The sequence below is a fragment of the Brachycentrus maculatus genome, unplaced genomic scaffold, assembly GCF_059751285.1.
Source record: "Brachycentrus maculatus isolate JH-2025_06_01 unplaced genomic scaffold, ASM5975128v1 h1tg000261l, whole genome shotgun sequence".
Taxonomy (NCBI): domain Eukaryota; kingdom Metazoa; phylum Arthropoda; class Insecta; order Trichoptera; family Brachycentridae; genus Brachycentrus; species Brachycentrus maculatus.
This window is the reverse complement of record NW_028281012.1, coordinates 3182050-3196813: the sequence shown is the minus strand read 5'-3', so window position 1 is coordinate 3196813 and position 14764 is coordinate 3182050. Positions and strand designations below refer to the sequence as shown.

Sequence of the window (14764 nt, the reverse complement as noted above, 5' to 3'; positions counted from 1 at the left end):
AACCAAGCGATTCCGAAATTATTATTATTTAAACTGCGAAGTAATTTATTTTTATCTTTTTTTGTATCCATGAACATAAATACAGTAAAACCTCGAAATAACGAACTAATTGGGGGGAGGGGGTGTCCGTTAAATAAAAATGGGTTTAAAATTAATAAAATAAAATTTAAAATATGACCAGTGCATTTAAAATTTAGAAAAACAAAACACACACTTTTATTTTTGTCTTCGGACACTCCTAGTAAAGTGACGTTCGTTTGATATCGACGCTCTTTGATTCGGTATTCCTGCTTTGAAAAAATTAATCATGTTTTATTTGCACTTTTACAGTTTTGAGATATGATTTGTGATTATCATGGCCGCTAAAACTTGTTTTTTTTTTACATTAGACTGATGTTATATCCGAAGTTCGATAAATAGAGGTCCGTTATATTGAGAGTTTATTGTATTTTAAAACTCAAATAAAATGGGAATGTATTTTTAAAATAAGTTTTTTGGTTGTCGTTAAGATGTATTGTTGTTAATAAAGTATAATCAGAAAATGTTTTAAGGCATTGATTTGTTATATTCATATTACTTTTTATATCTTGAATGTAGTGTATTTGTTTTAGTTACCACTGTTTTCTTTGTTTTTTCACTGTCTATTAATAGGTTATTCAAAGTAAGCAGATATACCACACATGCTTCATCATATAATACTGTTGTACACGTCCAAGTTATGCGTTTAGTATTTCGTGAATTAACTTCCTGTAAATAATCTGCATACAAAGATTTCACTATGTTATAATTTTCAAAAAACAGTCACGGATATTGAAGAATCTCAAGTGTTACACATAATAAATATACAAACATAATTATTTGTATAAATATTTATATAAGGAAGTGACCCAATAAACATGCGATGAATTAAAGCAATGGAAATTCAATTATAAAACATGATGTTACTTAAAGTGAAAACTTGCGAGATAATGAAAACAAAATGTTACTGAATAAGTAATTAATAACATTTTAAATGTTAAGTTTAGTATTCTCAGAATAATGTGCGACAAAACGATGTATGATAGATGTGCGAATAGTGAAATAAGGAAGGAATGCAAAGCTGAGATAAGCATTATCGATAAAATTAAGAAAGGTGTGTTGAGATGGTTTGGACATGTGGAACGAATGAGTGAAGAAAGAACGGTAAAACAAATTTATGAGGCGAATGTTAGTGGGAAAAGAAGCAGAGGAAGACCGCGAAAAACATGGCACGATCAGGTATGCCAAATACTTGAAAGTGGTCAGGTTAGGAGTCGTAACAATCGGCGGGTATGTATGAGGAGATGCATGAACGTGGAAGAGGCGAAAAATGTTTGCAAGGACAGAGTGGTTTGGCGCTCTATTCTCTCTGCCTACCCCTGCGGGGAAGCGGCGTTATGGTTAGTTAGTTTAGTTTTAGTTAAGTTTTGTATGATCCTAACTAACTAACCGGTATGATCCTGACTAACTAACTAGTATGATCCTGACTAACTAACTAGTATAATCCTAATTAACTAACTAGTATGTTCCTAACTAACAAACTAGTGTGATCCTGACTAACTTACTAGTGTGATCCTGACTAACTAACTAATATGATCCTGACTAACTAACTAATTTCATCCTAACTAACTAATAAGTATGATCCTGACTAACTAACTAGTATGATCCTGACGATTTTTATTTTCTGAAGGTATAAAAGCACATAAAGTACACGACGAAATATTCATTTATGTTATGCGTATTTCAAATAATGCGTTTTTGTGCAATTAACTAACCATTACATCCCCGCATAAGTAGGCAGAGAGAATAGAACAATCTATTTTGCGAAACCCTCTTCAGCTTCTCATACGTTGGTCAGCCCATGTCTTCGTATTATAATTCGCAAAGATATTCGCGTCGTGGGCGTCCGTAAGCGTTTGTTCCCTCGATAGTTCCCTGTATTATCAGAAGCAGGAAATCCTCTTGTCTCACAACACGCCTTTTATACTTCACGTATTTTCAAAACGATATATCGATTACCTACCTAAATTTAATACAATTTAATGGAGTATGCCAGGCCAATGCAGGATGCCGTATACTTTTATTTGTAGGTAAATGCGAACAAAAAGAGGCCAGTTTATCAAATAAAATACTCACATCATTTCAAAAAAAATTCTAAATTATCTAGAGTGAGAAACATCGGTGGATTTTTTTTTAATTTATGTAAATATTATGTTTATAAACAGACTTTAAAAAATCACAGTGAAAATAAATTACTGAGGATACGTGTATTGCGAACATTTTAACAAATTTCCCATTGATAATAGTACAACAATAATACTCTTCGTAGACCTAGGGGAGTTTACAAGAGGTATCTTGTAAGAGATAAACCATAATAACATGTCCCAGACAATGTTGTACCCAACACTCATAGTTCATTATACACACTCATAGTTCATTATACCCAAAGATAAAGACCATCAATTGTATCGGCAGTCACTTTGTGGTCAAATCTATCCATTTTGAATTTAAGATTTACTTGGTAATTACCAATTTATCTTAAAATCTATTGTGACACGTGTTTCGATCGAAACTCTGTTTATCTGTTTGACACAAACAAAATGCAAAAAAAACTGTCATTTTAACGAAGCTATTTTTTTCTTTTCTTCGTTGTTTCACACAAAGCGAAAATAAATGAGCTAAGTACCAATTATTGTATCAAATCTGCCTCTTCCGCAGACCGAAGTCGGATCATACTTAGCTATATTGACAGGAAAGTGATTGGAAGTTATTATGGCGCACACGAACACAATAGTAAATAGATAGTTACCGGTGTTTGAACGAAGTGACGAGTATTTAGTTCATTTTTTACAATAGAATGTGGTTATTTTAATTTTTTTCGGTAGAGAGTTTAAAGAACTCGTACAGAAAAAAAGGGAAAAAACTATAATGATTTTTATTTAACAATGGGTGATAAAAACAAACTTGTGGTGAATATTCATGTGCTTTAAATGCTGGGTATAGAAGTAGATTTCTATCACAGTGAATTGAATAAAATCAATAAAACGAACGAATTGAACTCGAAGGAATATAGTACCATAATGGCAATATGATTTCGTAAAAATATTAGTGCTTCATTAAGATTCGAGTTGATATTGAAACATTGCTGTTTTTACACCCAAAATTTATAAGATTGCCCAGTTAAATATTTAAACTATAAAGAAAAACTTTTAGTAAACCTATCATTTTTGATAAAATATTGTAATGTAGAATGCGATTGTTGCTTATAATAAGAAAAAAAAAATTTTTTTAATGGAATGATAATGAATTTACTACTTAAATGTTAAAAATCGGCCGCAGAATATCTGACACTGCAATTCTACATTAATTGTTATTTTTTATATGATTGCTACCTTTTCTTCTATGTCCCTCAGATACACATTTTCGCGTTTATTACAGAAACGTCATTATCTCTTTGGAGAGTCAATATGTACGTAGGTACTAAGAATACCATCGTAAAACAAAACATGTTCCCATAATTTAGTGAAAGTAAACACTTAGATTTTCTAAAATGCAAGTGATTTAATTAAGAAATTAAATAATTACAAAAATATACAAAATACCGATAAAATACCTTATGGATATTTACCAACATACTTTTAAACATACATAGGTTGTATGTTTAGATAACATACACGTTTCTCAATCGTTGGAATGAGTTTAGCCGCGATGAGGTATACGGAGCGTGTATGTAGAATTATTTTCTTTGTCACTTTTTCAGCATATATATATATATATATATATATATATATATATATATATATATATATATATATATATATATAAATCCCTTACCGCACCCCAATGGTGCATAGGGCACTGCTTCATATAAACGCAGTGTTATCTTAATCGATTACACGCGAAGGAAAGGTGATTAGCCCTCCACTTCAGGTACCAGTCCAGTGTAATATTGAATAAATATTAGAGTGAAAAATCACTTATATTTATTAAAATAAATATAAGTGATTTTTCACTGGGAATCGAACCCGGGACCTCCAGAACGGTAGCCGAGTATGCTGACCATTACACTACGGAGGCGGACAACATAGATGAATAATAATATGGAAATCTGGGAGTTTACGGCGTTTGAGTAGTGTGGTTGTCAATCGTGGGTAGAATTGGTGAATGTTACACGTGTGTAAAGTGATAACTTAACCCAGCCTAGGACGGTCGTAAGCCTCGTAAAAGCCCAGACTTCAATATTCTTCTTCATCTATGTTTGGATGTCGAAAAATTGATAAAAGTATTTATTTAGAGTAAATTTTTGATATAAATGAAAAATGTAAATGTATATGAGTATATCATATATAATACGTATACATTTTGACATAATACTGTAAGTACGTGAGAGAAACCGGAACGCGTCGGAGATTTATAATATTATATCACTTAAGCGGTAATTTAGCAAACGAGTTTTACATCGACTTCTTGATAATGACTTATAATTCGCGGAGAAACTGACCAGAAACGCGCCAAAACGCATCGATTTCCGCCATTATGTAAGTCTAATAAATTGTACGTTAGATATAACCTATGTGGTATAATAATATCACTCACCAATTGAAAAAATCATAATAATAGTAATTTCTTCACTTTCTCTCAGGAATTGTGAAGGTATATTTAAGTTCCTCCACGAAGCATTAGGAAATGAAAACTGTTAAAATCATAACGAGCGCCTACGTATAGTAGGTAATTGATAAAATCGGTTTATTTAGTTTAACAGACATTATAATTACTGTATGCTTTTTTTTTTTTAAATTAAACACTTGTATAATACCACGAAATGAGTTTTATTTCATTACAAACGACTAGTTTCGAAAACTAACAGACGTCAACATCTACAGGTGAAAAGTAAAACTGTAGATGATAACGTGTGTTAGTTTTCGAAACTAGTTGTGTGTAATAAAATGAAACTCATTAAGTGGTATTAACAAGTGTTTAGTATAATAAAAAATCAACATGTCATACCACAAAGTTAATGCCGAATCAATAAATAATGTAACTGTACGTTAGCTTACTCGCAATTTCAAACAAAAACAGTTTTGGACTAATATCTCTATATCCTTACAACTCGAATGTACAAGTACATATCGACCCTTTCGCGGTAAAATGCTGCAAACACTAGCAGGTAAAGTTCATCTGTCGATATAAATACTTTTTTGTGACTTTTACCAGGTCATGCGTTTATTTATCTTAATCAGATTCACTGAATTATCTTTTCTAAATGATCTTAACGTAACTTGGTTTTGGGATTTTTGCCGACAAAACCGCGGACTCATATTAATTTTGTATTTATGTAAGACTAGATTAAAAATTGTAATTATCTTATATAAAAAAGTCAAATGAATCGCGGAATGTTGAATTGTGACAAAATTTCATTGTTATTTAGTTGACTTAATGAATCGTTAAAATATAAAACAACTCCCCAATATAATAACCAAAAGTCCACTTCAATACACACAATTAAGATTTATTTCTGATTGCGCACGATGTATTTATTGTGGACATTTTGCATGAATAATCTATGATGAATTTACATGTAATAAAAGCGTTATTATAAAAGTATAAAAATGTTTTATGATGAAATAATTAAAATTGTTTTATTCTTTTTGTTACAGTTGGAGATCAGCCAAAAGCCATAAATGCCTGGGTATCTAATACTGAAAGAGCGAGTTACTTCAGTTTAGCTGTCAACGGACATACCTTCTACAGGCTTAACTATCCTCTTAGACTTCATAGGTGTGTATTCATTTTTTTAAAACAGCGAAATAATGAAAATCGTTTGAAATGTAGGTTAAGACTTTGGTAGAAACATATAGATAATAATATTCATTAAATATGTACCCTTTTCCAACGTAATATTTACGACATCAGCTTAAGTACTTCTTGATATGCTCTCACACTGGTGTATGAGAAACTTTAATTTATTAACGCAATGCTAACTTACGTGTGTATTGGTCGGTGATTGTGAAATACAATATATAAAAAAAGCAGGTATAATTTCCGCAGATTTTTTATGCGACATTTTTTTAATGCTTGGCAGTATAATAAAAAACGTAATATACATTTCAGTTTACATTTGAGTATTTTATTTATTTCAGGTAGTAAATAAATATCATTAATTACTGTAATCTATGCGTACATAAAAATTTCAATGTTCCTTTGTTTAAATTCCTAAATATTCTTAAGTTGTACACCGATTGCTTTAGAATTTTAACACAAAGTTCAGTTTGAATTCGCGCGAATTTTAATCAATATTCAAAACAGGTTCACAAAAATATTATAAAAAATCATTTTTTTACCGTAATAGAACTAACTAACTAACTAACCATCACGCCGCTTCCCCGCAGGTGTAGGCAGAGAGAATAGAGAGCCACACCTCTCTGTCCTTGCAAACATTCTTCGCCTCTTCCACGTTCATGCATCTCCTCATACATACCCGCCGATTGTTGCGACTCCTAACCTGACCACTTTCAAGTATTTGGCATACCTGACCGTAATAGCAATGCCATATTTTAAACTAACAGCAACTTACGCAGCACAAAACATTGTTCATGTCGGACAGTGTGCTTTTTGACAGCGGCTGTCAAAAAGCACACTGTCCGGCACGAACAATATTTGTTGTTTTATAGATTTTAATATTTTCATTGCTTCGCAAGCATTGTGAAACTCATTTTTTTAGAACCGTGTGCTGTCTATTTTTTTGAATATTTAACCAGACTTAGCCACAGCGACATGTGACCCGGTACAGCTAGTAATAAACAAAACTACTGAAGAATAGGAAATAAAGATAGAATACTGCTTGACTGAGTGATAGGCATTGAAACATTCCATCACACATCCCTGTGTTTAAAAGAGACTGGAATTATTCATATTCTTAATTGTGTTAAATAAATTATTCCACCTTCTTTGAGTTCTATCTTGTGGAGGATAGTTTGATGGGTGTGGGACGTCTATTCAGATAGCCGATTGTATTTTGTGTAAACGTCCTTAGCGAGGACGAGTGTATTTTAATTTTTCTCAATAAATGGAATTCTTATGTAATGAATAATTGAATCCGTAATTTTGTATATCATTTCTCTTTTTTCGTGGTAGTATTTTTCTGTTTCTTTTATATTTTTAAATGGAATATTCCAACAGCGATAAGATCAATCAAATTGTAATTGGTAATGAAACAGTGGAAAAAAAATATTTTCAGCCCTTATAACATTTTTGAGTTTTAGTAGATGCCTGAATGTATGAAGAATGAAAAGAGTTTGAAAGAATTTAAAAATAAATATTGTTTTTACTGTAAGAAAAAAAAAATATTGATAAGCACTATCGATAAAATTAAGAAAGGTGTGTTGAGATGGTTTAGACATGTAGAACGAATGAGTGAGGAAAGAACGGTAAAACAAATTTATGAGGCGAATGTTAGTGGGAAAAGAAGCAGAGGAAGACCGAGAAAAACATGGCACGATCAGGTATGCCAAATACTTGAAAGTGGTCAGGTTAGGAGTCGTAACAATCGGCGGGTATGTATGAGGAGATGCATGAACGTGGAAGAGGCGAAGAATGTTTGCAAGGACAGAGTGAAGTGGCGCTCTATTCTCTCTGCCTACCCTTGCGGAGAAGCGGCGTGATGGTTAGTCAGTTAGTTAGTTATATATATATATATATATATATATATATATATATATATATATATATATATATATATATATATATATATATATATATATATATATATATATATATATATATATATATATATATATATATATATATATATATATATTTATATACATATATATATATATATATATATATATATATATATATATATATATATATATATATATATATATATATATATATATATTCGCTTCAAAACACTTTAAAATAAATATATTCGTTTTTTCATAGGTTTATGTAGCCCTTTGCACTCGAGTGCCGCCTCTATGATGGCAGGAATGGTTTGCCGGCGGCAAGAAAGTAAAGTCGTATTTCTCAACAAATTTTTTTTTTTAGTATTCAATATAATTTAACCAAAATCATATTTGAACAATTAAATAGTCATTAGTTGTGGAATTTAAACGAGAAACGAGTAATAAATCATAAAAATAAGAGACATCGTTTCTTATCAAGTTGATTCTTCACATACAAAAGTATTAGTATCAGAGAGATTCTGCACGTAAATGTCTGTCCCGTTTCGAAGGGGGTATAAATTTCTTTAGTAGCGCATGTTTTATGACATAGATTTGTTGTTAATCATTGTATTCATTTCAAACATCGTGTAATTGTACCTCATAATGTTAAGAAAGTAAGTTGTTAAATTATCGGTGGATCGATTAGTAGGAGATTATCGAGGAGGTACTCGATTTCGACAACGTTATGTTACTGTGCCTACAGAACACCGACTTATAAATATACTTCATATTCTACATTCAGGAACTAAGAAGGACCGCGCTGTATGTTCCAATAGAAAATTTCCGGGTGGAAGAAAGAAAACACAATTATATTGTGTAACATGTGAAAGTAAGCCTGGACTTCATGGTGGAGATTGTTATATAAAATATCACACGCTAAAAAACTATAAAAAACATATTGTTACGTCCATTTCACTCAATACATAACTATTTTACCAAAACAAAGTTAAAAAGATAATAATAATAAATAAATAAAAACCCTTATCCGCACCCCGATGGCGCATAGGGCACTGTGTCATATAACCGCAGTGTTATCTTGATCGTTTACACATGAAGGAAGGGTGATCAGCCCTCCGCTTCAAGTACCAGTCCATGGTAATATTGAATAAATATTACAGTGAAAAAATCACTTATATTTATTTTACCCCCTTGGTAATCGAACCCGGGACCTCCAGAACGGTAGCCGAGCGTGCTGACCATTACACTACGGAGGCGGACACGGAATAAAAAGATAATAATTATTTTAATTTTTATAATTATCTCTTATTTCAAGTCAAATTAATTATCTATCTATATGAAACTCTCTGACGGAGTCCTTTCGTGAGTTGTGAAGCTTTTGTCTCTTGAATCCATTTCTCATCCCCAGTAATTTAAAAATTCAGTTTCATGATGGTTATATTTTAATTGACTTAAGTGTGAGATGCAATGCGTATATTGTTATCTAAACGATACATTAACTATGTAAGATGTAAAATCAACTATGTAAAAAAAACACTTCGAGTTGGCGGTATGCACATACCAAAAAACTTTCGAGTGCAAAGGGTTAATTTAATTAATGACAATTGATTATCTATTAGATGGTACCATTCCTGTCAGTCGTGGAACGGGAGAACGGGAGAATGGCAGATCTGGGTCGATGGGGAGAGGACAGGTAGAGGTTTCCACAATAGGGTAAGTTCACATTGTATGATTTGTTCATCATAAAGCCGATTCATTTACTGATGCAACTGTCGGAACAATTGGATTCCCCCTTCAAACTATCTTTACATATCGGATTTGAGCCGAACATTTTCGTATATTCGTATATTTCAATAATATGATATTTCATATATTGTTGCTCGAATAATCCAATGTCTGATATAATTAATTTTTTCAATAAATTAAGTATGACTAATTATTCACATTTTCTGTTTTTGCATATTGCAGCTTGTCGGCCACGTAATTAAAGGGGGTGGAGTTGCTATTACAGGACAGGAGCAAAATCAATTGGGAGGATATTCTGATGGTTTAGAACCTAAAAAAGGTATGTGCAAACGTATTTGTTTCCTTACCATATACATAGAGCTGTAAAAATGATGTCTCCTTAACTGTGTGACAAATTAATCACCTGTCTAGATATAACTATAACTATATATTACCTATAACTAATTACCTAACTACTAACCATAACGCCGGTTCTCCGCAGGGGTAGGCAGAGAGAGTAGAACACCACTTCATCTTTGCAAACATTATTCGCTAACATACCCGCCGATTATTTCGACTCTTAACCGTGATCAACTGTCAAGTATTTGGCTTACTGAAATTTGGAGGCTTATTGAAATTTGAAGGCGAACTATTTATTGTCTTCAGTGGTCGTATTTGAAAACAATTGTAAACAAATTTGAAGGATTGTTGGATCTTTCGGTTGTTTTCAAGTAAATAGTACTGTTTATTGGAAAACAGTGAAAAACCACAATCTGCGACTATTAGTGAATGGAGCAAGATAATGAAGTTCTGGAGACAGAGGGCAATAGTTGTGCACATATTGGGAATCTACCACTTCAATGAATTTTCAATATTTCAAAACCTTAGGCATATTTAGGATAAATATTGACTGTTAAATAGGCATATTTCAATGGAATCCAAAAGATTTGTGTACACTTTAAGATACAATATAATATTTACAGAAATCATAATTAAATGTTCATTTGACCACAGTTGAAATGGAGTATTTGATTTCAAATACTCCATTTCGTTGTACATATTTTTTTAGTAATGTCTGGTTTGTGATTTTCGAATGAATAAATCGGGTAAAATACAAGTAATAGGCGAAAACTGATTTAAATGAGAAAGAAAGCTGCTAACGTAAAATGTATTATTACTTACCAAACGTGATTAATGTTTAGAAACATTCTTAAAAAATAACACTACAGAGATAAGTTCCCAGTAAGATCAGTACAAATATGTGTATAGTTGTGTACAGAGAACCGCTGTGAAAAGGATTCGAGTGTTGCTTAGATGTATGGTTTAAAAAGTCGTCACTTTTCAATCTGAAGTAAGCGGTCGATCGAGCGGCGTATCGATGTTCGGAAATTTTAGCCTTATTACACTGTTTAAAACATCATATTTGCTTTTCTTCGAAATTAATAAACATAAGGTTGATGCATAAGTAATGTCGTATTTTTTCAAGAAAACAATTTTTTTTTCGCAAATATATATAACTCGGTCGAACAGATTTGCGGGTGACCATTTGTGCGGGACCCACATGTCATACTTGGAACCCGTTTCAATGCGATGCAGATGCCTCATCACCGTAGATTGGTGAATACAAATCGTCAATGAAATGTCCCTGGTATTTTGAAGGGGATCAGCTTCAAGTATGACTTTCAGTACATCATCATATCGGTGGTTGAAGCGCGTCCCGATTTTTCTTCATCAGCTGTTGATAATTTCCAGATCTGAATTTAGCAAACCATCGTTGACTGCTTCGAACATCGATTGCACCTCTGCCATATACATTACGTATGTTTTTGGTTGCCTCAGTTACATTATGGCCTTTATCGAATTCAAAAAGTAAAAGTGTCCAATACGCACTCTTATCTCTTACATTTCAAAAATTTACAAGGGATCTTTAAAGCTCAACCGCTAACGGTTAACTAAAAAATAAGTTAGAAGAAACCCTCCTTTATACGATACAAAGACACTATTAAGAACACGGTTAGTGAAAAAAATATGCCACAGTCTACGTAAAAATACGGCGTTACTTATGCATCAACCTAATAGTTTTCAAAAGAAAAGATTTATTCAAACATAAGAGTAAAAGGAATAATAATGAAATATATTTATTCGCCAAATTTCAATGAATGCTTGGGGTCGGTTAAATCGACGATATCTGACACTGTATAATCTGAGAAACAAAACTTTCCTTAATTATATATTTAAAACAAAAGGCTAGTTATTTTTGATCTTGTAAGTCAAAAAACATTCGAATCGATTGTTTTTGAAGCGAATAATGCACTAAAATTTGTTATAATTGTATGGCCTTCAACTCCGATTATAGTTTATAACCATTGTTTTTATCCGCTTACTAATGAAAAATTCTTCAATACATAACAATATTTTTTTCTACAAAATGTAAACCATTTGTTATTTGTACCTCACAAATGTAAAGAGAGGCGTTATTGAATAGTGCTAAAATATTTCATTTTTATAATAATTTAATTTATTAATAATCATTTTCAAAAATCCGTGAATGATTTAATGTCGGTAAATGATTATTAATGTATAATTTAATTTAAAAAGGCCGGTTTTCGGTAATTAAATCAATAATTCATACATTCTTTTTACATCACCCGTTATACCCGATGTACCCCGTTAGGGTTGTAAAATATTTATTGCACAAAGGCAATAAAAGAAAAGTAACTATAAAATAAATCCATGCTGTAAAACAGTCGTTGTCTAACACATCAATATGCAATGATGAACTACAATGTTGAACTTTTATTTTGAAATTCTTACTTTGTTATTAATATTGAAACTCTGCATAAAATGTCAAATATGTAGGTATATGGTGTTATTTCTTTTTACAGTAACAGTCGGTATGTTGGGAGAAATAACCATGGTACAATTGTACCATGTGGCACTGACAGCTGGCAAAGCACACAAGGACCATAAGCATCATCACGTGCACCACTTCGATCACAACGGAACTCCATTGGAGACGACCACGGCGCCACCCCTCCCGTCTACACCGGCACCAAGCCCCAATGACATTCTAATCGGAGGCCAAATCAACCCCATGCTGCAACTGAATCTCGGAGGCACGCCACAATTTGTACCAGCTCAGCTACCGAACGGCATTCAACTGAACACTCAACTGGTCAACGGCCAATTCAATCCTGCCAGAACCATATCGGAACAGCTTCTAAATGCACAATTGAACAGCAACAGAATTAACGTTCCTAACTTCAACGCGCGTCAGGCTATCCCCCGACTTGTCAAGTTCCCGGGACCCCCATTGGGTGTTCCTCAAGGAAACAGGTTGATTCTGTCAGGACCTCCAGTTCACCCAGCTAATGTACAGTTCCTAGACCTCCCGATAGGAAGGCACAGTCTTATAAAGAGAGAAGATCGAACAGCCGAAGAATTGGCACAAAGTAAAAGGAACAAAAGAGATAACCCAGAAAAGGAAATGACAGCCGAAATCAACGGTAAATATCCTACCTAATGATATTAATCATTCCAGGTTTGGTCACGTAATATGATTATCTTGATAAATACCTATATACTCGTATTATATGTATTTTCAAAAGTTTCATCAACTTTTTTTAAAGATTCGACGCAAACAACATTTCACAATCATAAATCATTTTTTTTTATTTTGCAGCTCAACAAGGAGATTCGAAGAGACAAGCAAAAAGAGGTTTGGTGGCTCTATCTGATGGTTCTATTGTAGATGATGGTCTCTCAGATGGAGACACATTCGAGCAATCACTTCTCATTGGCTTAGCTGGACTAGGAGAGAATATCCCAGTGCAGAACTTACAGAAGGAGATGGTAATAATAATTCATTGAAAGGATTAAGCTTATTTGAGTATCACGATTACATACTAATTCGAAAACCTATCAGCATTGCACATAAAATTTATATATTTAGTCCTCATGATTTAATTTACGGAAGATATGAGTATATGATTATTTTATGTTATTTAAGGTTGATGAAAGAGAGCCCGCTGAAGCAGAAGTCCGAGCTGTTATGGATATTTGCAACGGCTGTGCCGAAGAACCGTTCCAAAAGGCTTTGGTTTTAAGTTGGAGACACACTCCTAAAAAGCTATTTAGTGGTGCTCTCTACTACCCAGCAGTGCCAGCCTGCAAGTCTTTCTAACGACTTAATTTTTACAACTCACAAACTGTCATTTTAAGTAATTGTTAATTCAAACGTACAATACGTATCGTAGTATTCTACACTTAGTGCCTATTAAGGAACATGTTGTGATTGAATGTATTAGAGCAAAAGTAGAACTATCCGCCAACACATACTTTTAGGAAAATATATTTATATTTATAGTTATTTATGTCAAAATAGGGATTATAAAAAAAAATCCAAATTTTCACATATGCACATTTTAATAAAAACATTTAATAAAAACTAGAATAAAAATGTCATTAACATTCAGAACAGTGTTTTCGCAAACTTGTTTTTCAAGAGTAATTTCTCCGACGAATAATTTGAGCTTAGTTCCCATCGCCCTCATTTCCATTTGGGCGCTAAATTAACATTCAGCGATATGTCCTAATTGTATCTAGCCTTTCAACTAGTAGTATGCGCAATTCCCCGTCAAACTAACCAAATTATCCTCCATTTCGCAAAACTAGTAGTTCTGCATATTATATTATCACACTCATGACATTCAAGCGTAGGATTCTAATTCAGAAATGCCATTATTTGCGACTGTATAAAGCATGTATCGGTAATATCACAATATGGGTAGTAAATAAAATCGAACATTTTCATTACGCAGAGAATAAATATTGTTTATCCATATAATTTATATTGCATAACCATAATTAGTTATTCAATAATGTATTAAAAATAGCTTTAAAATGTGTGTGTATGTGTGTTGTTCATAAAAAATAAATATTGTATGAAATAAACTTAAATTAAGCCCAAATGAAAACTACATATGTACAAACAATTTTTTTTTAAAGAGTTCATTCATATAATTTATAACCATAATTATTGGACGTGGTGTTTTAATAACATAAAAAATTAAAGCTTAAATAATATTTACGTGTCGTTCTTTTTAAAAAAATCTTACAAAAATGAACTTAACTAAAGCCCAAATAAAGAATACACGTGTGTGAAAAAACTGAAAAAATATTTTGTTTTATTTGTTATTAATTTTAATATGAAAAAAAGACAAAATTTAAAAAAATTGTATTTGGAATAAAAAAAAATGCAGTAACTTTTTCGTTTAAGCTACAAATTTAGGAATAGTAAAATATTTTGTAGTATACTGTTTAAAAACAAAAACAAA

The 14764-nt window shown here is 32.2% G+C and overlaps 2 protein-coding genes across 21 annotated transcripts in view; one reads left to right on the top strand and one right to left on the bottom strand.

The window, feature by feature from the left end:
• The window catches only part of b6 (pentraxin-related protein b6), a 33437-nt gene extending 18832 nt beyond the window's left edge, over positions 1–14605 (top strand). Inside the window, exons 4-9 of the mRNA XM_088266053.1 lie at positions 5676–5796; positions 9323–9416; positions 9672–9768; positions 12314–12934; positions 13111–13280; positions 13438–14605. Coding sequence (XP_088122179.1) covers positions 5676–5796; positions 9323–9416; positions 9672–9768; positions 12314–12934; positions 13111–13280; positions 13438–13611 — 1277 coding nt within the window. The 3' untranslated portion in view covers positions 13612–14605. The remainder of the gene's footprint in view (positions 1–5675; positions 5797–9322; positions 9417–9671; positions 9769–12313; positions 12935–13110; positions 13281–13437) is intronic.
• The window catches only part of LOC148305848 (coiled-coil domain-containing protein AGAP005037), a 252666-nt gene that overhangs the window by 114665 nt on the left and 123237 nt on the right, over positions 1–14764 (bottom strand). The gene's annotated exons all lie outside the window — the stretch shown is intronic.